Source organism: Leptidea sinapis, chromosome 1, assembly GCF_905404315.1.
Source record: "Leptidea sinapis chromosome 1, ilLepSina1.1, whole genome shotgun sequence".
Taxonomy (NCBI): domain Eukaryota; kingdom Metazoa; phylum Arthropoda; class Insecta; order Lepidoptera; family Pieridae; genus Leptidea; species Leptidea sinapis.
The window spans coordinates 28,022,607-28,050,550 of NC_066265.1; the positions used below are offsets into that span (position 1 = coordinate 28,022,607).

The following is a 27,944-nucleotide window of genomic DNA, read 5'->3' on the forward strand; positions in this document are numbered from 1 at the left end:
AAAATTGTATAAAGAAGATGGCATTAAGGGATAATTGAAGAACAAATGATTCACATTTCATTCATCTAGACCACATTCACAAAGGGAGTTGTCTCTAATCCTATGTTTGGCTAAAAATACTGGAGTACAAGCGTGGTTAAGGGTTTCAATGTGGTATTTTATGACCACATACGTTTCCCGCCGCGTCAGTGTCATTCTGTCAACTTCCAGGACAATCAGTGCGCGAAATTTAACTGAAAAATGACTCACTGTGAAGTGAAAGGGTGTCACAAAGCGTCTTATAATAAAAATTATGATAAGAAAATCACATTTCACACCTAAATAACTTTTAATTTAAGCTTATACATTCTTCAAAACAGCAAAATATTTTGTAAATAAAACAGACGCCATTAAAAAAATATGTTGTCAGCTATGAAAGTACTATACACCCGAGTTTCTCCGCTGGGATAGTTTTTTGTGTTTATTGGTAGATCCGATACGATATCCATATTGTTGAAATCATAAATCAAAAACCAAAATGCAAATTATATTTATAGCAAATGTAAGACTTTTATGGTTTTCTCATGGTTGCCATTTTCAGGTCTGGACCAAATTCCTATGGGACCACACCGAAAGCACCAGATATATAAATTCAAATATAAAAAGAATTATCAAAATCGGTTCACCCAGTCGAAAGTTCTGAGGTAATAAACATAAAAAAACATAACGACGAATTGAGAACCTCCTCCTTTTTTGAAGTCGGTTAAAAAGATCGACTCTATTGTTTTCATTTCTAACTGTGTCCTTTCACCAGTCCCATTCTGACAAGCGGGTCATGTCTAGGGACTAGTCAATAATACTGTACTTACCATATTTAATGAATAAATATTCGTTTTATTTTCTTCCGCTTTTTGCATATCAATCATAAATAAATAAATAACATTACCGATGATAAGTCATGCCATCTTTTTTTGAAATGGTTAATGTATTATTTAAGCACTTTTTATAACGCACATAGGCTTGTTGCTTGACACACAGTTGAAACACGACTAAGGAGAAAAGTGTGCTTACATTGTTACATTACACTTTTTTCGTTCCGTTATCAGACTCCGAATGATATGTCCATATGTATAGAGCGTCATTGGCCTAAGCCCTAAATTAAAAGGGATCAACAGCTCTTTCTTTGTAAGGTTGGTAGGTAGAATTTATGGAGATGAGAGTTTAAAATACTGTGTGTGAAAACAACATCGCAGTCCTCGATAAACTAAATAATATTATATTCCTTGCTCAGATAGCGCTCTAAAATGTCAATTACGAGTAGTGCTATCGTTAGAAAATAATATTTAATCTGTGCATCTTAGTGTTTTCTTCGGACATACCTACTCTTTGCTTTTTTGTAATGGAAGAAAATCTGTAAGTTTTCTGCTACAATTTTGTCAAGTTGAGTTGTTTGAAAATTGAAATTTTTTTTGTCGGTAAATAATCGGGCTTCATATTATTTCTAAAAAAACAGTAATAATTATATTAATTTTTAGGCATTAGTAATTGGTATTCGGCTTCGCTTACAGCCTGCTGTGTGGGATATTATTTTGGAAAAAAATACAAATGGATGATACTGTAATTTCACCAGGTAATTCTAGTAGATACCTACATAAGTCAAGTAATTTATTACGTGTAAAGATTTTAGTTTCTAAAGTAAATTTTTTGTAGGAACCAAAATGGGCGATTCTGCTTCAGAGAGTGATTCAAGCTCCTTAGATGGAGGAGCTATGTTGCCTCCCAGTACAGTTTCACGAGATCAGTTGCAAAAAAGGATTGACTCATTGCAACAGCAAAATAGGTCAGTGTGTAACACATTGATAACAATCTATATAAGAAAGTTGTTATAACTGAAAGTTTCATAAACTAAGCTTGATTTTATGGTTGAAGGTTTTAAGATTCCTTAACTGGCCATAGCAAGCCGAAATGTTCTGAAATATTTCGAAATATCCAAGTGTCACCTTCCATCTGCCTAGATGTTTATTTTTTAAATAATTATATCACCACTCAGACTTATAAATAATTCAATAACATTAACTGATAATATATATTACAAAGAAGCAGATATGTTATTCACATATCTGAAAAGGGACTCCTTTATTTCTTTAGTCTGCCATCTGTTTGTACAGATTGCTAACACTATTATTTTTTATAATTAACAGATAAATGCATATAACAGATGATAATGATAAATGCATTTATCTGTCGGTATAGTATTATGCTGTGCAACAAGCAATATCATATCTTTCTATTAAATAAAAGATGTTTATCACTGTTTATGTTTGTCACAATCATATAATTTATATTATGTATAAATTATTTTTAATAATATAAGTCTATCCAACTATTAAATTATAAAACAATTAAACTTTTTTACAATATTTTTGTATTAATTTTTGGTAAAAATTATTTTTACTTTGACACATAAAACTATGTGTTATTGTATGGTCACAATATAAACTGAATCATAATTTCAAATTCAAATTTAAATATTTTTATTCAAAATAGGATGTGACATCACTTATTGAAAGTCAAAAACTACCACCTATTCCAAAATGAATGCCTCGGACTTGAGAAGACTGGGCACAACAAACTCAGCGGGCTTTTTTTTCATCAAATAAATATGTTTACTAAGTAATATTGTACAATTGAACTTATTATTTAAAAGCCGTTATTTAAAAACTTATTATTAAGAAAGTCATTTATGTTATAGTAACCTTTACCACACAAACATTTTTTAACAATTCTTTTGAATAATGTCATACTTTTGTTTTGAACATTTTCTGGGATCTTGTTGTAAAAGCATATACATCGCCCCACAAAACACTTACTAACTCGACTTAGCCGAGTGGTAGGCATCATAAGTTTATGTCTGTTCCTGGTGTTAACATTATGGTTATGACAGTTTCTGGCAAATTCACTTATGTGCCTATGAACATACATTACATTATCAAGAATATATTGAGAAGCAACAGTCAAGATGTTAATTTCTTTAAATTTTGCTCTCAATGATTCTTTAGGATCTAGGTTATAAATAGCGCGAATAGCCCTCTTCAATATGAAATGACATATTAAAGTAAGTAATTAGATATGACCATGGACTCATCATACATATAGGAACCATAAATGATGGAAAGATTTATCCATGTCAGGAATATTATATTAGGTAGAAACAAATGTGTCTTCCCAATATGGTGATAATGTTGATAAGTAAAGTTGGAATTGATTTTAAACTTTCCTCACATTATAAAATTGCACAGTGCTATTTTTTAATTTTTCATTTGTAACAAGCAATACTTTTTATCACATTGAAAAGCATATCAAGAAGATAGCCTGTTTAATTCATTCTTCTTACTTTTGTTAAACCAAATTTATGGAATATGTTTCATGGTATGGTTCAAAACTACAAAAAATTAATATGTATAGATTATTTATTGACAATTAATTATTGTTCTTTTGTTGGTTTTTAGTGGTTTCTTATTAACCCCCTTATTTATAATAGTCTGCTAACTTAAAGCTTTGCTAATTCTCACTCTGTCTTCTTCTATTGACCTAAGTCAGAATGAGAAAAAACATTCCTTAGCCGCTGTTTTAAGTTAGCAGACCATTATGAATATGGGGGTAAATATCTACCTATTTATTGATCATTACTATTTATTAATTAAATAGTTTAAATAGATACTAGTTAGACCTCTTCAGATGACATAACCAGAGTGTGTTTGATATAACTACTTATATCATTAATAATCAATTTAAATGCCGTCCACTTTCACCTGGAGACGGCGAAGCCCTCTTTTTAACCGAGACACAGATATCCTCCCTGGCCGATTCATCTTACCTTTCATAACTACCTGCAGCGGTCTTCTCGAACAGATACAACTTGGGACCTTCAGAAAAAAACATATGCCCACCTTAAAGGCCGGCAACACATTTCTTGACACACCTGTTGTTGCGGGATGCCCATGGGCGGTTACCTCACCTCTCCCAATCCCGTGAGCCTCTTGCCCGTTTGCCCCCTCTCATATATATAAAAAAAAAACAATATCATTAACATTAGTTTGTATATGTAAGCAAAATGTGTTCTATACTAATATAACGATGTCATTTTTAGAGTGCTCAAGGTAGAACTAGATACATACAAGCTCAGAGTAAAAGCACTGCGAGAAGAAAATCGAGCATTGAGACAGGCTTCAGTGTCAATTGTTAGTATAATTTCTATTTATCAATATTTCTCTTATATATGTAAATGTACGTAAGTTCCATTTTAAACTTAAACACTCATTAAATTATTTCCATTTGATATAGAACAACTTATTTTCCCTAATAAAGTATTTATCTTTAATCAGTTTGTTTCTTTAATTATAAATATAAGAGATTTATGTTATTTTAGCATAATTTGTCTTGTGTTTAAAAGCTTCATGTCCATTATCCAAATAGTATATATATATAATATTGTATACATTATATGGAAAGTTTGGAAGATTGCATATCTATCCAAACTTTCCATATGATTTTTAGAAGGGATGATAAAATCTTATATTTGAATAAAATGTAAAAACACCACAAATCATACATTTTATGACATAATTCTTGTATATTTACTTATATAATTGAACTCTTTGCAACTAAAAATTATTTAACTATGAGCATGTTTCTTTATTCAAACTGACTTTATAATTTACATGGCTATTTAAATTTTGCTATTCTTTTTACCAGTTACAAAAACCTACACAAATAAAATACTACATTTTCCGTGTTCAATTACTACATTAGTAAATTTCTATAGAATATTTAAAATTAATACATATTATTAAACTATGATAGTATACCAATATACATAATATAATCTTTCCTTAGTTTACAGAGTATCTTAATTTTTTTTATTTGGTAGCAAGCAAAAGCAGAGCAAGAAGAAGAGTATATTTCTAACACATTGTTGAAGAAAATACAGGCTTTGAAGAAAGAGAAAGAAACACTAGCTCACCACTATGAAAGGGAAGAAGAATGCTTAACCAATGATCTGTCTAGAAAACTGAATCAAGTATGTACAATTTTGTATGCTTTCAATTTATTTAACTACTAGTGGACCCGACAGACATTGTCCTGTACACATGTTTTAAATTTGAAAAATCGGTCCAGCCGTTAGGAGCAGTTCACTAACATACACATGAGCAGGAGAATTATATTATATGGGCGGAATTGAGAATCTAAACCAATCTCAAATTCACTGAAACAAACAAAAAAGTCATAAAAATCAGTCCAGCCGTTTAGGAGGTAGTTTAATTGTGAATCTAAACCATTTTCGAATCCACCTGAAGACACACACCAATCTCAAATTCACTGGAACACACAAAAATATCATCAAAATCGGTCCAGCCGTTTAGGAGGTAGTTCAATTGTGAATCTAAACCATTCTCGAATCCACCTGAATACACACAGAAAGTTTCATTAGAATCGGTCCAGCCGTCTAGGAGGAGTTCAGTGACATACACACGCACACAAGAATTATATATATGAAGATTTCAACTTGCTTTATTTGAGAACTCATTTTCTCGTTATGATTATTGCTTTTAAATAGAATATATATTTAGTTTTGACTTAAGGCAATATTAATTATTTGATATTTTATCTTAATATATATAAATTACGTGACACATTGTTTGTCCGCGATGGACTCCTAAACTAATGAACGGATTTTAATGGGGATTACTTCATCGAGTGCAGTTTGGTAAAACTTGAGAGATAGGATAGTTTTTATTTCGATTTGGGACCCAAAAATTTTTTTTATTTTCAATATTTTTTTTGTATGGACATATTTACTATGAGAGAATTTAGTGACACACGGTTTGACAGTTCCGCTGTGAAACAATTTTATTATAACCACAGGGAGCATTTTTTACAATACAATTCTTGCTGTTTTGAAATATTATTGGCAAATTCCTATAAAACAGTATTTTTTTTATTATCTACACTACACCGTCTTGTGGGGTCAGCTAGTAATATATAAATAAAATTTCTCTTTTATACAAAGTGTGTAAGATAACTTATTTAAGTAGTTGAAATGTCATGAATTATTAAGTATAACTATAAGTAAAGTAAAATTTGGTTGCTTTAGTTTTTGGTAATACTAGCTGACCCAGGAAACATTGTATTGCAACATAAATGTATATATTGTTTTGGAGGAGTTTGATAACAAACACATGAGAATTTTATTTATTTAGATAATACATTCTTTCCCAACAAAATACAGTAATATTTCTCTATTCTGATACGCAACTGAAACGATATAATAATTTGTTTGTTATTTTTAGTTACGTCAAGAAAAGTGTAGGTTGGAACAAACATTAGAGCAAGAACAAGAATGCCTTGTAAACAAACTAATGAGGAAAATTGAAAAACTTGAAGCAGAAACACTTGCCAAGCAAACCAATTTAGAAAGACTTCGGAGAGAAAAGGTACATATTTTGAGTTTAATAATAATTTATTGAATTAGGCATTATTCGGCATGATACTGAATGATGATGAAGAATTTTGGCGAGTCAACATCTCCTGAGGATGCCTCGTGTAGAGGCAAAACATGTGTCAAATTGATTGATGATAAATCTTAGCTGAATTTACACTCGAGAAGGCTCACAACAGTTAGATGCAATACTAATATTACATTATGAGTTACTATTTCAAATAGGATTTAATTAAGAGGTCTACAACTTAATTTTTTGTAATCTGTTTGAATATGTATCTATCAGCAGTAATATTCAATAAACGATTGTTGATAAGCTTCACAGCTGGACAGTTACAAGGACTTTATGTGGATAATAAATAGTATTGTTCATTAAAATATACATTAAAAGAAATGTTTTCAGTTTAGTATTTTCTTTTGATTAACACGAGTGTTACACCTTTCCAGATCTCGTTTTCTTGGAACGTCGGGTTAACTAAAATAAAAAAGTAACTTTAATGCAAACATCTAATGTAAAACCGTTACAACTACACGCATTGATCCTTTAAAAGTGTTTTATTTAAATGTTTTCAGTTTATTATGGAACACATTTTTAGCTTCTATAGGTACTAATAATACATATAATGTTACTATGAACATTTGTATATTTTAGTTATGTTTAGGAAGAAAATATAAACAATAATAAATAAAACCAATTGTTTTCATCTCAAAAATATAACAGTTTTTTCAACTTTGTGTTGTGTGTGTAAAATACTATAAAACACAATATGAATAATTTATGCATGGTCTTATAGCTTGTTTCGATAGCTTCAGGTACATCACTGGAATTGTCCTAAATATTATTTTGCGCGCGTAGAATTCGCACAACTAAATTGCTCGGCAATCAACAGTTGAAGCTAAGACCGATCAGATTGCGAAGGGTTAATATAGCAATTAAAAAAAGTTGCTTTCCACTGGCTTTATGTATATCCAATGACTCCTAAACCACGCAATGGACATTAATGTGGTTGCTTACCACCATTTAGAATATTTTTTACATATAGAATACCATCTAAGTTTGTATGTATTTGTTGTTTATTTATTTTACAACTGAGTAAGTAACTGAAAATAAATTTACATGGCATTAGCCATTGGTAATTGGTAAAGGGCTCCTGTTTCCGCAATTAGACAGCTTAGTTGGGTCTGTTTTGCGTGCAGTGATGGCCAGTCATTCCAACCAGCCCAGCTCCTTCCAGAAGTTCAGAACACTCCTGGGGTGTTCACAGACTTCCTGGAGCGACCTTGTATTTACTAAGGTTTTTGCCCGTTGGTTAGCCATTTACATGGCTAATGTAAGCATTAAATATTATCTCTTAATCATTATGTACTAGATAATTGATTCTTCTAATATACCTAAAAAATTATCCACACTACCATATTATTTGTTCCCTTAAAACTTTAAATAAAAATTGTGTTGCTTGTGAGACTAATTTACACTCTTGTGTTATTGCATATCCAAATAAATAATGTTAACAACTTTAATATAAATAATGTTTGAATGTTTCAAGGTTGAACTGGAGAACACATTGGAGCAGGAACAAGAAGCATTAGTGAATAGGCTGTGGAAAAGAATGGATAAGCTTGAAGCTGAGAAACGCTCTTTGCAAATTAGACTTGATCAGCCCGTGTCGGATCCTGCCAGTCCTAGGTATTTTTTTTTTTATGGAATAGGAGGACAAACTAGCGTACGGGTCACCTGTTGTTAAGTGATCACCGCCGCCCACAATCTCTTGCAACACCAGAGGAATCACAGGAGCGTTGCCGGCCTTTAAGGAAGGTGTACGCGCTTTTTTTGAAGGTACCCATGTCGTATCGTTCCGGAAACACCGCACAAGAAAGTTCATTCCACAGCTTAGTAGTACGTGGAAGAAAGCTCATTGTAAACCGCACTGTGGAGGACCGCCACACATCCAGATGGTGGGGATGATATCCTAACTTGTGGCGTGTCGTGCGAAGGTGGAATTCGGCGGCAGGAATCAGGTTAACAGCTCTTCGGAACACTCCCCGTGATAAATGCGGTAGAAGACACACAATAAAGCAACATCTCTACACAACGCCAAGTGATCCAGCCGTTCACAGAGCACTGGGTCCCATGGGTATTATGCCATTTTATTCCACAGTATTTTTATACTAGGTTTTCAGTTAATAGATAACCTGAGTATAAGTGATTATGACACCTAGACTTTTGCAACACCAGGACTAGTATAGGATCCCGCTATACAACGACCTTCACCGAGATGCTTATTTAATGAGACGTATTTTTTTATGTTATTAAATATGCCAATAAATATATCCTATATGGGTTGCCTAACAAATTTCAGTCCAGAGTATTTTTAATTAATAATTTAAAAAAAAATTTTTTTAAACATTGCACCAGTGTGATTATTAAACAAATTTGATACTAATCGAAAGTTTGAAGCCCATAGAATATGCAAACGTTAGGTTGCCTATTTTTTTCCGGTCACAACCACGGGTTGCCAGGTGTAAACAGGTAAATCTATACTAGCATTTTGCAACGGTCTGATTATTGAATCAAACTTAGATAAAATGAAAGATTATTTCATAAGGAACACGGTGGTATAGGGTTGCCTGCGAAAAATCAGTCCCGAATTACGGTTGTCGAATTTTAAATAATAAAATATCGCTGCGAGTGAATGTGTGTGAGAGAGACGTCCCAGACCAACCATCCCATGCGGTAGAAAAGGACGCAGCGTAGTAGCTGTTTAAAGTCCGCCCATTTAAAGAAGGAGAGTGCGCATGCTATTTGTGCTTGGAAATGTAAAGGATAGCGATAGACGCGTATATGCTGTGCATTATTTTGGAGTAGTTAATTATTAATATACAGAAATAGTTATTTAATTTTTTATTATTTAATCAATTAATTATTTATCTATGTTTATTGTTTATGTGACACTAAAGTATATACACATCTTTAGTAAAAAAGACGGTTAGAGTAAAACATATATATTACTTATCTGGCAAATTTTATCTTTATTATTGGGAGCCGAAATAAAAAACAACAATTAAAAGAATACTTCTGTTTATTGAAAAAAATTTAAAATACAATTTTTTTTAAAATTATTTAGGATCCGGGTCATCGGACATATAACTGTGATCTCCAACTTCTGAATCTTCTTCGTCATCACTCTCCGTTTCAGTTTTTTCGACACTGTCTTCTATTTTTAAAGGTGTATGATCCCCAATGAATCCTACTGGTTTTAAATATTCATCTAAGAACCAACCGCAGTTCTCAGGCTGAAGTTTCACGCATATTGGATCCGTTGCATTAAGCCACATGGAATTTACGAAAATAGTTCGTAAAATTTTCTGAGTTAATGATATCCAGCATGGTGGTATGGAGTTGGAGTCGAAGCCTTTTATTTTTTTTAAAAAGTGCTCGCTGTCTTCTTTTGCAGAGTAATTCTTCAAAAAAATGCGATGTCTCGCATCATTCACACTGGTACAGTTCCTGATACCATACATACTAGACGTAAATTCTTGATCAGTCTTCATTTATTCACCAATGAAAATATCAGCAGCATCTGTTAATGACGCAAAAACTGTTTGAAATTTTTTTATTTTTCATTCTGAAAAGGTTTTACTTTCCATTTGTTGTAAAATGCTGCCGTGTAATCGCAACCTGTAAATGCATGGAATGCTGGAAGACTTTGGCATAATGTAATTCCTAACTCCAACGCTAAATCGGTGCAATTAATACAATCAACAGTTTGATTATTACTCTTTTTTGTAGCTGAACTGGCAAGCCAAATTTCTGATCCGATAAGTTTGTGCATATTTCCTAACAAAATAATCAAAACGTCAGTATCAGAGGCTTTAATTAAAACTCTTGAGCCTGGTTCCGCTTTAGAAGCATGAAAAATAGTCCTTGTATCTGCCTCTTCGTGATGACATTCATAATTAGTTTCTTCAGTTTTTTTTACGGAATTTTCTTGAACTTGATAAGAGTAACAGTGATGGTCGACGGTTAAAAATTTTTTTTTTGTTTTGGATTATCGTTACCAAATTGTCGTTTTGCCAATAATCAGCCAGAAACTGCACCAGAGCCTCTTTAAAGCGATAATTTTTAAGGCTTTGCAAAAAATTTTTTGGTCTAGTTTACTGAGGTCCTGAAATTTTGTACGGAATATCGAATTCTTTTCTGCTTTCACGTTCGGAATCTTTGATTGACGGTGATAAGTAGCGATAAAAAATTAAATGTATTTCTGTCGCGTTTGTTGAACATATTTTTATGAGTATGGACTCGGCAATTTTATCAAAAGTTTGAGCTATAGCAGCTCCGATTATATGCAAGTAATAAAAACCATCTATTATTTCAACGTTGATATGAGTTGGCTCAACAATTTTAGTTTTGGATTTCAAAACCTTTGCTAACGTTGATTTTGAAGTTTTTAACATCTCTCCAGTACATGCAAAAAGAGCAGGGGGCAATGGTGCTAGTGGAAAAGTTAGGCAAAATTCGAGATTAATTTTTTTGTTTAGACTTATTGCCAAAAGTCGCCCAAATACATCTCGTTCCATTTTCAACAATACTTTCTTGTTCTTGTATTTGGTACTCAAGACTTTAGTCATACATTGAGAAGCAAAATTGCAGATTTTGTTTCGTTTTATTGGTTTATCGAATCTTCCGGGAGTTGAAGAGCATTCCGAGATAAAATTTAATTTTTGTTGAGAGCCTGCTGTTTTTACGTTCAGCAGAAAATCAGTAACTTCTTTCGATGCAGCTTTACCGGTTGAAATGTTGAATAATGTATCTTTGTCAATAGTGTCATCAAATGGATTCATCGTACATTTTATTGCTTCAATGATACTCTGAAGATTTTTCTTGTCTTTCTTAATTTTACTTCGTTGCAATGAGTGCGAAGTATCATCCTTTTTCGTTAATCCGATTTTTTGTTTGATAGATGTTAATATCTTCGTCCTCATGCTATGACTGAGTGCCCATCTTTGACGTGCAGATATTGAATCTGCAGCAAGGTTATCAACCATTGATGGTTTGCTCTAGCGTCAAGTCAACCGGTGATCGAGCGAAATTCGCTGCAGTTCGTCTAATTCCAAAGGCACCTCGACGAAATTCAGCCACCAAAGATGAATTATTAGTATACAAATTGATTAAATTGCTCAAATATAACAAGGACCATCTGGCATAATTGGGCTGGTTTAACGCAAAAAAGACAAATAATTGTCCTTGATGTCGTTGCTGTTGATGTCGATGCTGTTGATGTCGTTGATGTCGATGCTGTTGATGTTGACTGCTCCTAAAAGAATTTAAATCATTCTTTGAGTAAAAATGGAAGAAAACAAATATAAATGAAAATACAAGTTCAATTAATAGATTTTCATGTCACTTTTTTAAAAAAGCTTAAAAAAATAATAATTTTTTATTACCTTGTCAAAGCCCCCAGAAGTTTGAGGCAGGTCTTCAACATTACTCGTTTCATCCTCAGCAACTGTAGCACAGGAATCGACACTAGGATTCAACTGTTGTGGTTCTTCTTCAGTAGTAGATACATCGGTATGCTCCTAAAAAAAAAACAATTTTTGCGATTAAATGAAAATGTTTGATTATAAATTTTAAAAATTTTTTGATAAGAATAGTTGATTTAAAACATCCTCATTTAATTATTCCAAAAAAAAAAGGAAATCAGAACATTTTCTTGTTCAATTTTCAACTACCGTTTTTTAAGTAAATTACAAAAAAAATATGTGTCGAAAATTAACAAAACCATAAGTGAGTTTTACTAGCAATTACTTCAACATGACAAAAATATAGAATTAGCTTAGATAATTTTAAAGATTCAATTATTATGTACTTACTGTATATTCCGCGATAAATTTAAGAAATTCTTCGTTATATTTTTTATTCAAAACAGTCACTTTTTTGTAGCACGTGGTATGATAACCTACAAATTGGAGTGACGCACTGGGTAGCTCAACAAAATTGTATTTAATTTTTTTTTTTACGAAAAGCTAACTATAATGCACAGTTTTCAAAAGTTTCATCATCAAAATCAATTATTCCGTCATCCGAATCACACAAAAAACACTTTTTGGCCATTTTTTCCAACAATAAATAGCAGCACGTTTTTTCACTTGTATCTATGGCGACAATCTACTCCAAAATAATGCACAGCATATACGCGTCTATCGCTATCCTTTTCATTTCCAAGCACAAATAGCATGCGCACTCTCCTTCTTTAAATGGGCGGACTTTAAACAGCTACTACGCTGCGTCCTTTTCTACCGCATGGGATGGTTGGTCTGGGACCTCTCTCTCACACACATTCACTCGCAGCGATATTTTATTATTTAAAATTCGACAACCGTAATTCGGGACTGATTTTTCGCAGGCAACCCTATACCACCGTGTTCCTTATGAAATAATCTTTCATTTTATCTAAGTTTGATTCAATAATCAGACCGTTGCAAAATGCTAGTATAGATTTACCTGTTTACACCTGGCAACCCGTGGTTGTGACCGGAAAAAAATAGGCAACCTAACGTTTGCATATTCTATGGGCTTCAAACTTTCGATTGGTATCAAATTTATTTAATAATCACACCGGTGCAATGTTTAAAAAAATTTTTTTTTAAATTATTAATTAAAAATACTCTGGACTGAAATTTGTTAGGCAACCCATATAGGATATATTTATTGGCATATTTAATAACATAAAAAATACGTCTCATTAAATAAGCATCTCGGTGAAGGTCGTTGTATAGCGGGATCTTAGACTAGACTCAAATGAGTGTAGTTGTCCCATTGGGTGAATGTACCCGCTTTTTTCAATGTATAAACTAGAATACTGAAGGCAACATGCTGTTTTCTTGGAAATCTATACTGTGGAGGAATGCCTTCATCCATATATTATATGGTGAGGGAGTATTTTAGTTTGTACTAAGTGATGTTAGAATTCAGCGGTAGGAATCACGACAAACAGATCTGCCAAACATGTGATAAATCCAGTAGGAGACACACACAATAAATCACCTAGTCTACCCAACAACAACCACGAGACTTCAAAGAGTACTGGAGTGCTACCAAATTGCATTGCATGCATTGTACAGTTCGAGTTAATACTGGGGTGCGCCCAAACCAGACAAAATTTTATCATTAGGTCAATTCCTCATAAGATAAAGATTTATCATTGTTATATTGGTTATTCCTTCACTAGAATTCAAATGCTTAAATATTTTTACACAAGCTTTTAAATATTTTGGTTCTCCATCATTCATTTTCTTTGTATATAAGTATACATTATTTTCCATTTTGTAATGTTTAGTTTAAATTTTGATAATATAATTAAGCACTTACACATAAAGATGATGGTTATCACTTTACAGGGATATAAGCAATGGTGACACTGCATCTAATTTAAGTAATCATATTCAAACTCTGCGATCTGAAGTTGTTAAATTAAGGTAAGCCTAAAGATTTTTATTTTATGACTTAAGAATGATACATATGGGCAGAAAGTATTTTTTTTTATAATAAATTTCCGTTTTGGTTAAACCAGACACTTATCACATCGCAAAAATGTAAAATTTGAGAAATGTGTACTTACTCTTTGCTACTTATTTGAATTGTTAAATATATACTATAATATATAAGCTGTATATATAATATATAAGTGTAATGAAATAAAATCAGAGTTGCAGAATACAACCACAAAAAATAAGTGAAACATGCAGATATCTGCAATATATAGGAGATAAGTACATGAAAATATTGTATCAGATTATTTTGAAAACAAAATAAAAGTACATAAGATAAAATTGATATTTAAAAAGCATCAAGACATAAAAATCCACTTCTTTCTTTAGGAACCAATTGGCTGTGTCTCAGAACGAGAATAAAGAAAAAATGCAGCGTTTTGTATTAGAAGAGAAACATATTAGAGAGGAAAACATCCGTCTACATCGGAAGCTACAACAGGAGGTTTGTATTTTTGAATATTTTATAGATCTATCATAACACTCAATCAATACAACTCGAATGTTTTGCCGCTAAATGCGTGCCTCGACATCTAGTTGCTAAAAATATGCAAGTGTTCTCACAAAAATAAGCTATGCTAACAGTACAAGTGATTGATTGAGGGTTCGTTGGCGGAAGCTAACGTACGATAACGAAAAAAAAAACGAGTGGCACTCGGGGACTGCCGCGGTAAAGCTATTGCATAGCATTTTTTATCAACTTATGCAATTATAATCATTTATTTATTTTATTTATGCAGTATTTTTTTTTGATAATATTAATTTAAAAAAAAAGCAAACGGGAAGTGAGTAAAATTTAACTTGCAAGATTTGATTACAAACAGACAACGGGACAGGTGTAACTAAATAAAAATGCTTGTCATAATAATAAAAATTAAAAAACGTGATAAAAAAAATAAAGAAATTAAAAAAAACAAGACGTACCCCACCTCGTAGGCTCGAACCTGAGACCTTCTGCACAAAAAGCATACGTGATAACCGCTGTTCCACGGCAACTGCAATAACCGTGGCGAAATATCTATATAGATCTAGTAAGTAAGTGTTAGGTTATTTTCGTTACGGAATTTCTGGATTCGGTCTCCACGCTCAAGGCCCGCGATAGAAGCTATGCAATAGCTTAATTTAAAAAAAATAAACGTTCAGTACTTTTTAAATATTTGTACTTATTGCTTGGCGCCTATTTTGTGATATCTCATCATGGTTTTTATTTAAACAATTTGTTATTTTAAAGTAATTGAAAGTGAGAACCTTCACTTCTGGGATTAATTATACAAATTATATTTGTAACCAAAAAGTCGGAAAGAGCGCACGGACGGAACCTGAATTGTCGCGGATTCGAGTCACGCATCGTTCATAAATTTTGGTTACAAATTTTGTTTGTATGATTTTTATTGTCTGTCGAAGTTTGAGCTGTCTTAACTATTTTCTTTATAAAATAATACATTTGGAAGAGTGTGCCGTTTTTTTTTTCACAGAGCCTTGCGCCATTTTTTTTTCTCAGAGTCTTGCGCGGTGTTTTCTTTCTCAGAGTGGTCTTGATTTGCGGTGTGTTGGTAGTGCCTTTGTTGACATCGGCAGGTCTCGAACTTAACACCGGCAAAATTTGTTTGATTAATTATTTGTATGAATAAGTTGCCGGTGCAATTTAGCAGTTAGATATGAAAATATGTAGTAATGTTTTATAACTTAAATAGGTGGAGCGTCGTGAAGCGCTGTGTAGACATCTCTCTGAAAGTGAGTCGTCTTTGGAGATGGAAGAAGAGAGACAGTTCAATGAAGCCCTCAATGTAAGTACATTATCCAACACAATAATCTATGGTTAATATTAGAGGACTGTAACAAGCACGGGAGACACTCCCAACATTGATGTCAATATGGCAAATCGCCTTATTAAGCTGAGGCCCTAAATGGTCATATAATAAACATCTAATTCATATAGGCATAACTGACAGCCCCCTGTGCTGGGCATGCATGGTGGCAGTGGAATGGGCTGGGCATATCAATTTCCATCAGCTGAACGTCCTGCTCGTCTCGTCGTTTAATGTCATAAAAATGTACTTCTCCATTTGGACAATGTAGCAACTTACCGGGCTCAACATCTTGGCACCGCAAACACACTCCCGGAAGTTTTTACGACAGAGAAGAGGTCGCTAAGGTTTCTGAAAGAGTTGGGGTGGCAGATATAACAAATATATTCCCACTCACGCAAAATAGGCGCACAATCGAGTTGCGGAATAAGCCCGATTATTCCATACCATACCAGACTAAGTACATTATCCCGAAAATTATTTTTTTGTCGTGTGTTTTCTGAAGTAGATGGTGAAGAATGTGTGACGATCAGCTACAGTGCGTTTTTCAAGGAAATTTTCTATCACGTACTACCAAATTATGGCATGACTTTTCTTGTGTGGTCTTGCGTCTACAGAACAATACGACATGGATACCTTAAAAAAAAGCGCGTACAACTATTTAAACGGCCTGTAACGCTCCTGTGGTCCCTCTTGTGTTGCAAAACATTGTGGACGGCGGTCATTACTTACAATCCAGTGAATATCTCTCTTTCCAAATGTGATTTTTTAATTGTGTAAAGGTAACATATCTTTGGGAAGTCCAATTATTCAACCATTTGAAATACGTCAGCTCACTGCAAAAGATATTATAAGATTCATGAAAAGAATCAATCTTAGCACTGAGTATTGCTCAGCTTGATTGATAAACAATGGCTATCATAATAGATCACATTGGTCGCAGTGAAACAGGGCTGCACTGAAGTGTAGGTACTATAGCCGCTTTACAAACCATAACCATACACCCGAACGAGTGTTCAAACGAACTGAGCAAACCCACAAAAAAAAGTAAGTGTATAAAAGGTGCTTTTTGAAGAAGGAATGTATAAAATTGTATTATATTATAATAGAATAATAGATTATATATTATAATAGAAGTGAAACCTTTATAAAATCCTAGATAGGAAGTATCACAGTCGATCAATGACGTTCTATACATATAGACAAATCAAGTCGTATGAAAACAAAGCCTTAATAATATGGAACATGCCACAAACTATCTATAATATATATAAATATCTATGCATTGCCGCATTTAGTCCAGTTGTTTAAAATATTCTTGGTTAATAAGCAGCAATGTAAAACACTTGTGAACGTCATTGCAGTCGATATATTTTTTTGCACGGTGCAGTCCTGAGGTGGAGCTGGCACTGTTTATAGCATAATGTTAATGCTTCTACACGTGTCAGATTTGGGGCAACTGCACTAAAAGTGCACGACGCAGCATCAGAGTGCAGTATAATAATGCATACCGCCCTCTGATGAGACTGCCCAAGTGCGTCAGGCATGTTTGCCGACGCCAGAGTCCCCGATTATTTCGCAAGATCACGAGTTGCGGCTTTTTGGTCTCGCATTCGCGAATCCGAAAACGAAATTATCAGTGTGTGCTGTGAGCACCCGGAGAATCCTATACTCCGATACTGGCTTTCGTTGCATTGTGGCAATAACCGGAAATAGTTTTATCAGTACATTACACTTTGTACGAACCCCCATTTGGGGCATATTTTAGTTTTAAGTTATTTTAGTACTGTCATGTATAGTAATTTTATTGTCACATATTATTCTATTTTATTCAATTTGTTGTAAATGGTTTTAAATGCCTGAAATAAATGACATATTAGTATTATTATTATATTATATTGTGATGGTTGACCCTGTTATTACTCTGCAGGCTAGATCGCGGAGTGTTTCGTCTCCGGGTGGGTCGCGGCCGCTGTCACCGTACGCGACTGCGAGCGCCTCCCCACTACTTGCGGGCATGTCCGCTAGACCACCAGGACTGCATTTCAATGCACAGGTTATTATTACCTCCTTATTTCTGCTATTCATATTTTTTTTTATTCGAGATTGAGGAGCCCTTGTCCCTCCGCTGCTATTTTGTCATTATTTTTGCCCCCTTGTCACAGCTGGTCACATTTGTGAGACTCCCCCTAGATACATGTTACACATTTAGCAATTCAACATTTAGAGGTGTATGATATTAAAACAGCAGTGTTCCGAAATTATTTTTATATCCATTTAAATTATTTTTCAATAAAATCAACATTAAATCACACGTGAAAATATGTATGAAAATAGGCATGAAAATATAAAAAATATATAAAAAAAAAATATATTATGTATTGCAAGTTTAGTAGATAAGTTTTGATTTAGTATTGTAATATTTAAATGTGATGGTACAAAATTTGGGGCCCCTCCCCGCCCATTGTCACACTTCGTCGACCCACCGTCGTCCAACTTAACGTGTGATGTAGTTTATGGAAGGCTCCTTATATATCTTTGTCAATATTTACATCATATAAACAAATTAACTCGTGTTTAACATGATATTTGTCGGTGAAAAATCAAATTTAAGTTGCAACACTAAAATGCGTATATATTCCAGTCTTGTCAGGCCATGCATTACATATGCTGCTCCCGTGTGGTGCAGCACTTGCAATACTAATTACGATAAAATTCAATCAATACAAATAAAGCCATTAAAATTTCATATAATACCGTGTTTCGAACTAACCTGAAAAAATTACAATTAATATCAAAGACTTCATATTTAGGATATCTAAGAAATTCTATCTTTTTAAAAATCCGACTCACAAGAATCCCTTAATTTCCTCAAATGGTAGAACCCGCTTAAATAACTTACGATACGCTGGCAGGTATAATCGATATCGCCTCCCACATCACTATTTCCTCGAGTATGGATAACGTCACATAATACCGGTTTCAACTAGCTTGGTGTCGCAGGCTCGCAGCCTGTAGGTATTGTAATCCGTTACCTTAACGCATTGATGCAATGCTATAATTTTGATAATGACTGTATTACTACGTTATTGTTTTCTCCATGATTAGTATTGAACAATTTAATTGTGATTAATGTGCTAGTATTATGTCACAATAATACTTATATTGCAAAATAATATTGTTATACCTTCTTAAAAATAATTTAAGTAGGTACATAATCTAAAACTTGTGTGACCATAAAATCAGCGAGATGTTTTTGTATTTTAATACCTACCTATTTCATTATCTTGTTTATTAAGTTTATATTGTTTTATATCTAAATATTTTAAAAAGACGTAATTAGTCTATGTAAAATAATTGTCTTTAAGTGATTATGTACAGCATCCATTGTATTAGATTTTAAGCTTATGGTAAATAAAGACCTTTATAAACTAAAAACTGTCGGTGAACCAGTACTTTGTTTTACCAGTATATCTATGTTTCATAGTGCTCCAAATTAGTAGCTACGTTTGACTTTGCAATGAACACACAAAGGACGACACCTTAAACTAACAACGAAACTTTGAGACGGTCTTCTTTCCGTGATATTTATTTCAATGTCTGCATGATCTTGGATATATTCAAAGAAAGCATATACATATATATATACACACCCACCATTTAGTGCAGCGATGAGTCACCTTCATTAAAGGATACTGTTGTACATCTATTCCTTAAAAAAAGACAAGCCCAATATTTTGGGAACAGAGCTGTTGAAATTGGTGATTTTAGCCAGAGGGATACCTAATGGTATCCATTAATATGCACATAGACTGTTTATGTCATAAACGTAACAGACAAACACTCTCCTCATTACGGCGAGACCAAATTTAAAATGTTCATGTGTGTTAGTTTTACAGATGTGTTAGTGATGTGTGTAGTATTTTGCTTTTAGACAATCACTATGACAAATATTGATGCAACAACACAATCTAATACAGAACACTACACCATTATATTTTAAATTAATATCCGTTAAAACACAGAAAAAATAACGATAAAAACACTAAAACTAAACGCGGATCAATTTGACGGGAGACTAATGGACACTAAATTGTTTCAAAACAGTTTCATGGTTCATCTATTCCGTCTCTTTCTCACACTTAGGTTTTAATGTAAGGATAGGTATCTCACTTTTACACAGGGTTCACCAATTACAGTATTACGGTAGTATGTCTTTTCTGCCCTTATACTGTAACTTTCTGCCCCACCGGCCATCTGTCCGTCGAACTATGTGTCTTGCGCACTGCCTTGTAGTAAAAGTACTTCGCCCCAGCCAAAACTATATTTTGCGCCCGAGCGATACAATCTCCTTTTCATCACCCACTATGAGGAAATAAAAGGCGTCTCATATTTTATTGTAATATTATTATTTCATAAAACATAGAGTTACAAGTAAATTGAAATTAAATAGTATCTAATAATAATACAATTAAAAACTTATATTTATATTTGAGACATTTTGGGAATTTATTGTTACAGTTTTATTGGGAATAGAGATTGTTGTAGATTTTATATTTTGCGTATTTGAGATAATCTGGCTCATTATGAGGAAAATGTGACGGTGTATCTCGTTGTTTGGACTTAACTCTCTAGATAAGTATGAGCAATTAGTTCGCTCTATAGATCTCAGCCTTAGAGATGGAATGATTTTTTTTATGACAATAAGGGACGAGACGAGCAGGAGGTTCAATTGATGGTTATTGATCCGCCCTGCCAATTACTATGCAATACCGCTCAGGATTCTTGTAAAAACCCATAAATTCTGAGCGGCACTACCATTGGTTATGTCTCATCAGTAATTTCACTAGCTACGGCGCCCTTCAGATCGAAATACAATAATGCTCACATATTACTTGCCTCACGGCAGATATACGGCGTTTGTGGTAGCCATAATCTAGCCGGCACTCCCACTTATATACCGAAACTATGTTACAGCAAGCTCGTCGCGCCGGAGAGCGGTTTGTGAAGCCGGCCGTTCCCGGCATCCTGCCACCTGTGGCGCGGCCCCTGGAGCCGCAGGTGTTCCCAGCTGCTGCCACCCCGCCACCTGCCACCCCCGTACCGCAGCCCGCCATCTCGCCTCCGCTCACGCAACCAGCCAGCCCCATGGACACATCCTCCAGGGACTGAGAAAACTATAACGCTACACTAGTTTACTAGAGTTTATTCAGGGTCAAATACTACTACGCCTGTAACTTTTTTTTTAAGCGAGCCTGTATTTAAATTCAATTTTGGTGTCACTCTTTATTGTATGATACACTCTATCTGTCTTATTAAAAAACGCAATGAAAAGTTACTCCATGTTTAAAATTACTTCTCCCTGTCATGTAATTCTGTAGTGACAAAGGTAAGATAACGACAAAAGTTTAATACTTGGATTAACTTTACTTGGCTTTTATTAATAATACATAATATTTAAACAACTGCAAGCATTAACTTAATATTAGATAGAATTAATAATTGCAGTCTCTAAAATCTTATATATTTTATTAACCGATATATATAATCTGGTGCTTTAAATTCGTGGCTAGAATACATTTGACCCACAATAAAAGCGCTGCTTACTAATTGTATCTATAAAAAAATGGCTGCACAGATTGTATATTACTTGTTATAAAAGACATCCTACCGGTTGAATGTAGCCAACTTAACACAGCTTAACTTATATACATCCATAGTTGTATCTAGAGGGGACGGGAGATGATGTCATATGAGTGAGCACTTTGCGTTCGAGTGCACAAATATCGTGCACAGCGTTCACCGCGTGTAGATTTCGCACGGTCTTTGTGTTAGCTTTGTTTCTAGTTTTTATATTATATTTTTGAGCAGCGCTAGCCTTGGCATTTAACATAGGTAGAGTGAGTGTCGGCGTGATTTATCGATATTTTAACACTATAAATTGTATATGGAGGTAATTGATCTAACGAGATAATGGTTACCCTAATGTTTAGAAGCATCGTCAGCTCAAAAGGTGAGCATTCACGATGGCGCTATCGCGACAAATGACGTAATATACAGGACCAAAATAGCTTCCGGACACGAGATATTAATCGAATTCATAGATAACTTATGACTATAAAACACAAAACAAACATGTAAAAAGTATTTTAGATACAACATGTAGTTTCCGAAATATAAGGTTTTTTTGCTAGGCTATTAAATATTAAATATTTTTGGAGCACTGTGCTGACTGCTATGACGTCATTACAGTCACTCCCTATCATGAGAGTGGGCTTTTCAAGCCGTGTGAAATACTTTAATGTTGCCGAAACGCATTTTAATGTTATTTCAAAACTACTCGACTTTATTGACACAATACGTAGTGTATTTCTGGCTTTAAGCTTTACCTTTCAAGTGATCTGACGGACTAAGTGATATTCTCCATTCATTTACTATATTGACTTTATTGAGTGTACTGTGAGTGAGTACAGATTACGCGCGAGTTGAATGCAGAGTTCAAGAATACGATAGTGCTGTGACCATAATCATGAGTGTGTCGATAAATTTAAGTAATGCTACCATTTGACACTAAAAATTAATAAAATAAAATTTTATCATAATTTTACCCTAATAATACAATCTCAAATTTTTGTTTTTCCTTTTTCCGAAGTTTTTTTTTGGAAGGAAACCCAATATAAAAAATAACACGGGTATCTATCTATATCGTAACTTTAGTGTTAACGCGATAATACTGGCGCGATAGCACTGTTCTGTAGCGCGCGGGGTGAGGCGTAAGGGAAGATGGGGGAGATGTTTCCGCTCTTTAGGCCCCGACTGGATTCAACTCGCGCGCGAACTGTAATTAAAAGTTCTTCTAAACCCATGTACAGACAATTGGAGTGGGCTAGAATGCTGTTTGGCGTACATTTGTCTTGGCTTGTCGTTTGAATCCGTGTTGAATAGCGCTATGGTGAATGCTTACCTTATCTGTGTATAATATCTGTTGTGCCTGTAACTAGGATGTAATCGTTAAGTGTGACCGGGTGATTATTCCGGAACTATTACAGATATCAAAAAAAATTTAACTCTCATCAAAAGAACGTTACTTAATCAGTAAAATGACATCTTTAACCTTTTAAAATTCGAACAAGAAAGAAAAAGTATCCAAAATTTTGATATTAAACACTCACATACATTTAGTATTAGATTACACAACACGGATGTCACTTTGTTGGGTATAAACAGGTTCCTTTAGTATCAGTACTAAGCTAAAATTACCTTATAAAGTATGGGAGTGTTTTGTATCAACATTTTGGATACTTCTCGGTTTGATTTTTAAAAAGTTATTGATCAAAGAGAATGTAAATACTACGTATTTGGAGACGGGACTGCCTAAGTAAAAATTCTATTTTAGTTTAGAATGAAACTTGCTGTGGTTTGACATAAGTTTGAAGTAGTAGTAAAATTTACAGTATGGCGATTGTATTGGCGACGAAGTGTAATCCGGCTAAGTTTGAAAGCGAACAGTTGCACAAAACGTAGTGAATTTCGGCTATCTTCGTTTTTAACAAAATTATAGCCGTCATCTGTCATCAAGTGAATCGCTTCTTAATGAGTTTCGCCAGGCTGTCATTGATGTTATTTCACTGATTACGTAAAGCTCTTTCGATATCAGTTCAGAATTTTTTGATATCTGTAATAGTTACGGAATAATTGTATGGTCACATCTAATGATAACATCCTGTATAATATGTAGTTAATATAATATTCGGCTTACGCGGGCCGGCACTAATCAGCATTTGTTTAGGTATTGCTATAATTAGTTGTTAAGCTTTGTTATTTATTACGACTATACTATTTGCAATAATGAGGGTTGTCTTTTGATTTAAGGTTAGGATAAAGCTATTGAAATTATGTTTTTTGATCTATAGATTATTTAATGATTTGTGGATCCGTTTAATACCAAAATTTGTTTTATTTCTAACGGAATTGAATTCTTTGTTGGCAATGCCTTCGTCTAACACGAGGAACGTGCAAAATCGGTATAAATCTTACGTTTTGGTTATGGCGTTATTTATATTTCATGGTAATCTCTTTTTCTTTTTGATAATTTATAGATTATATGTTAAAACATTAATGGTAGATGTTAAGTTCTGAGTGCAAAGTGTGAGAATTCCCACCTATTCGCGTGACAGTTAACTACAATTTGTAGGACGTCGAAAGAGCGCCATCTAGTGACAGTAGAGGAAAACATCATAGCATAGGTAAAAAATCTCACACTTGGCACTCTTTATTTACGCATTACACTCACATCGAATTTCCGAAAGGTCCGGTCGGATAGTTATAATTGCTTTTTATTGTTGCTACGGTTCGGATTATCCGAACTTTAATGATTATGCGATTCGATGCGCGGTCAATACTTTTAATGAACTATTAACTTAATCACCATTATATTATATCCAATGTATGTGTACATTTACCCCCTTATTCATAATGGTCCGCTAACTTAAAACAGCCGCTAAGGAGTGTTTTTTCTCATTCACACTTAGGTCAATAGAAGAAGACAGAGTGTGAATTAGCAATGCTTTAAGTTAGCAGACTATTATGAATAAGGAGGTAAAGATATAACTATTATTTAGATTTACTTGCTATGTCCACACTTGTGTTTTATTAACATTAACAATTGCGAAATATTGTTATACACATGACAAATACTCGGTGCCCGAGGCGAATAAATGTGACATTAGTAGACCTTAATGAGTCAATTTTTTTTTTCACTTTTCTGTGTATGTGTGTCTCTCTATTGCATATACAGCGTGGCGCTACACTGGCGCCATTAAATAAACATTCGGCTAGAACTGCTTAACCTTAGTTATAAAAAATATTACAAAATAAAATACATAATTCACCTAAATAAATAATTTTTATAAAATAAAATTGCGCGCTAGTGTAGGCACTGACACCTGCTACGCCCCGTCTTATGCGACCACGTAAGGGTGATTAAAAAATTGTTTGTTGATTATTTTTTATGATTAAGGTTAGATAGCGTGTGTAACGCCACGCTATATAGTCCAGTCATCGAGTGTTTTTTTTTTGTTTTTGGAGATATTGGCGAAAAACCAAAGGCTTATAAATTTTTGCAATATTTTGATCGGTACAGAATTTTTATTTAAAAAATAATCGAGACGCCATTCCTAAATTTTATGACATCTTATCCATATTTTCCTAGCTTCTTGAAATAGTTGAACAAAAAAGCACGTTTTGAGTAAAATAATATGGGCCGGTATTCAGTCTGACTTTAATTCAACAGAGTCTGTGGACTAATGAGAAGTCGGCTGTATGCATTTACAATTTTCAGTTTTTATTTTATTGTCGTACCCACTCTCCTTAAAAAGCTTCTTCCTCGCGTGCCTATTCGACTAGGTTGGCAGCAGTGTTGTTATGGATATATAATTTCGGATCCGGATATGGATATGGATATTGTTAAAATATAATATCGGTTTCGGTTACGGTTATGGATATTAAATTATTTCGGATTATCCGATAGTTTCGGTTACGGATATTAATTTTTTAAGGAACTGTAAAATGAAATACAAATAAGATTATATTCGGATTTAATTGTACCTTGTAGGTTTCGCAATCTGTCATACAAGTAATTCTTTCTTACAGCTACTACCACCTAATTAATACCTATATAATATATAGGTAACTAATTAAATGCAAAGTCAAAATTAACGTTCGTAATTTGTTATATATGAATAAACATCATTGATAACTGTTTTTTACACTCCTGTAAAGGTGTCAGCTGTTGGGTATTGGTCAGTTTTTGTGGGTTATCTTTTTTTGGCGGAGTGCACAGTTAATTCGTATGAGTGTAGTATATAGTTAGACTCCGCCCTATCCGAAACTATCCAAAACTTATTTCGGATTCGGTTACGGTTACGGATATTTTTTTATTTCGGATATCCGATAGTTTCGGTTACGGATATAGATATCCATAACAACACTGGTTGGCAGTCAGCTTCATAAATTAAACTTTTAGATCTTCGTGAGGTGAAATTGTTCTGCTGCACTTGCGATTACTGTCCACTCTCGGATACTGCGCAGCCAAGAATTTTTTCTGTGACCGACGCGTCTGTTTCCGAGAACATCTTCCATCATGATGAGTTGTAGGAGTTCGTACCTCTCGTGCCTAAGCACTTGTCCCAAATATGCGACTTTCCTCATCTAAATGGTTTGCACGAGTTCGCGTTTTTGATTGAAGCGGCGCAGAACTTCCACATTCGTGATCTTATGAGTACAATTAACGGCCAACATACGTTTATATACCCACATTTCGCAAGCTTCTATACGTTTCCTGAGATCTGATTTAATAGTCCACGCCTCACATCTGTATAGAAGTATGGGCCATGGAACAGCGCAGTAATTGAGTGCGCAAGGATCCTAAGACCGCGGTTGCAAAGTACTTTTTTCATTTAACCAAAGGTGATTCGAGCCACTTCAATTCTGGTCTTGATTTTCTGGTCGCGACAGTTTTCTTTACAAAGCTACATTTGTTCAAAATCAATTGTTATAAGTACCCAACGTATAAAGTGGTAAAATCATGTTTATATTATATAACTTAACGCGTCCGTCTCACGCACATTTGATGCATCGCGGGCAGCGAGTATTTGATATTTACGTACTGTACGGTGGTCAAGGAATCTTCTTACCTCGTCGTCTCGATGGTTTTTACCTGACATCAGACCGCTCAAAAAGTAATGTTCTTTAAACACTACAAAGAAGGTTCTACCCTGTTGGCAACTCTGTACTTCTTATCACGATCGACAAAAATGAAATTGCATCAAACTGGGCCAGGTTATTCTTCTGTCGATTTAGAAAGTCGTCGACAAAGTTTTTATCATCCAAAAAATATTTAGTATTTTGTAAATTCATATCCAAATATCTTTATTCAAAATAGGATATGAAATAATTTATCATACGTCATAAACTACTAACTATTCAAAAATTTATTTATTTAACAATACTACATCTATCATTACAGGTTTGACTTACGGCCGTTCCCAATATTCAGTCTATCTCTTACATGAGAAAAAAATCGTAACTATCGTTGACTTTTCTATCCCAATAAACTTATCGACGGTAACTCACCTTATCTGTATACGCTGTCTGTCCATGGGACGACGTATAGCTTACCAGCGATAGAAGTTTGTATGGAAATTGCAATTCACGCGTCACAATATTAGGAGACAAGAATGACTTATCGGGTATATTGGGACAGCTTCAGATTATTGACAGCTAATAACTGACAGTAGAAGGTAGTAATTTATCTCTCTCTGTAGATAGTATATTGGGAACGGCCGTTAACCTATTGCGATAGAGTATGGAATATATAAAATAACGTGACACGAGTATTTTATATATTTGACCAGCTGGCCGAGCAAACGTATTGCCATACAAATAAATAAAAAAAAATCGGACTATAAAAAATAGATGTTGGCCGATTTTTAGACCTACCCAATATGCACACAAAATTTCACACAAATTGGTAACAAACATATATATGATATAAAACATATTTGGTAAAAGAAAACTTATGTCACTATATAATATTATTGTAATTGAACACAAACGGTACCATAAGAAGCTAAAAATTTTTAGCCCAAGGCACTTATATACAGTGTGGACATAACATGCGCATAAGAATTAATTTAACTTCAAGTAATAAAAAATATCTATATGCAGTCAAATGCTAAGCATCCTGTAATTATGAAGAATTATGAATATTATTTTCTTATTAAATTTATAAATAATCGGTAATACATATATCTAGTAACTAATATCCATGAATGTGATCTGTTTTCTCTTGAAAATGTATAGATGATAGCTTTTGCCTTAATTTGTTTGATGTACTTTCGATAATATGATATGTATCGCAAGGCCACTTCCAGACGTTATGATAATGTTATTAGTTGTATTGTGTTGGTATTCGATGTGATTGCGTTGGAAATGGTGAGGTATAAGACTCAATCAAATTGCGATTTTCAACTAAACAATTTATTTTAATTCATGTTACTAAAGAAATATATTATTATATGCATTAATGGTTGTTTGTTTTTGGTATC

The 27,944-nt window shown here is 33.8% G+C and overlaps 1 protein-coding gene across 3 annotated transcripts; it reads left to right on the plus strand.

Moving 5' to 3' along the window:
- The first annotated feature begins 1,353 nt into the window (after positions 1 to 1,353).
- LOC126969517 (coiled-coil domain-containing protein 6) lies at positions 1,354 to 27,923 on the plus strand. 3 transcript variants are annotated; one of them, XM_050814992.1, is made up of 12 exons: positions 1,354 to 1,392; positions 1,515 to 1,609; positions 1,690 to 1,819; positions 4,130 to 4,220; positions 4,910 to 5,059; positions 6,330 to 6,473; positions 8,026 to 8,165; positions 13,880 to 13,957; positions 14,360 to 14,474; positions 15,724 to 15,816; positions 17,768 to 17,893; positions 20,815 to 27,923. In XM_050814992.1, the coding sequence occupies exons 2-12, from the start codon at positions 1,585 to 1,587 to the stop codon at positions 21,007 to 21,009; spliced, it is 1,287 nt and encodes a 428-aa protein (XP_050670949.1). In that variant the 5' UTR covers positions 1,354 to 1,392; positions 1,515 to 1,584; the 3' UTR covers positions 21,010 to 27,923. The 3 variants fall into 3 exon arrangements, with proteins under 3 accessions (XP_050670949.1, XP_050670959.1, XP_050670941.1); XM_050815002.1 differs by having other exon boundaries at positions 1,385 to 1,454; positions 1,548 to 1,609; XM_050814984.1 differs by lacking the exon at positions 1,354 to 1,392 and having other exon boundaries at positions 1,400 to 1,609.
- The last annotated feature ends 21 nt before the right edge of the window (positions 27,924 to 27,944 follow it).

What these genes read in the sequence shown, in the direction of transcription:
- LOC126969517 (XM_050814992.1), top strand. Translation starts at nt 1,585, where the DNA reads ATGGATGATACTGTAATTTCACCAG. An exon ending in ATCGGAAGCTACAACAGGAG is followed by an intron (nt 14,475 to 15,723) that starts GTTTGTATTTTT and finishes TAACTTAAATAG; the next exon opens with GTGGAGCGTCGTGAAGCGCT. An exon ending in GACTGCATTTCAATGCACAG is followed by an intron (nt 17,894 to 20,814) that starts GTTATTATTACC and finishes ACTATGTTACAG; the next exon opens with CAAGCTCGTCGCGCCGGAGA.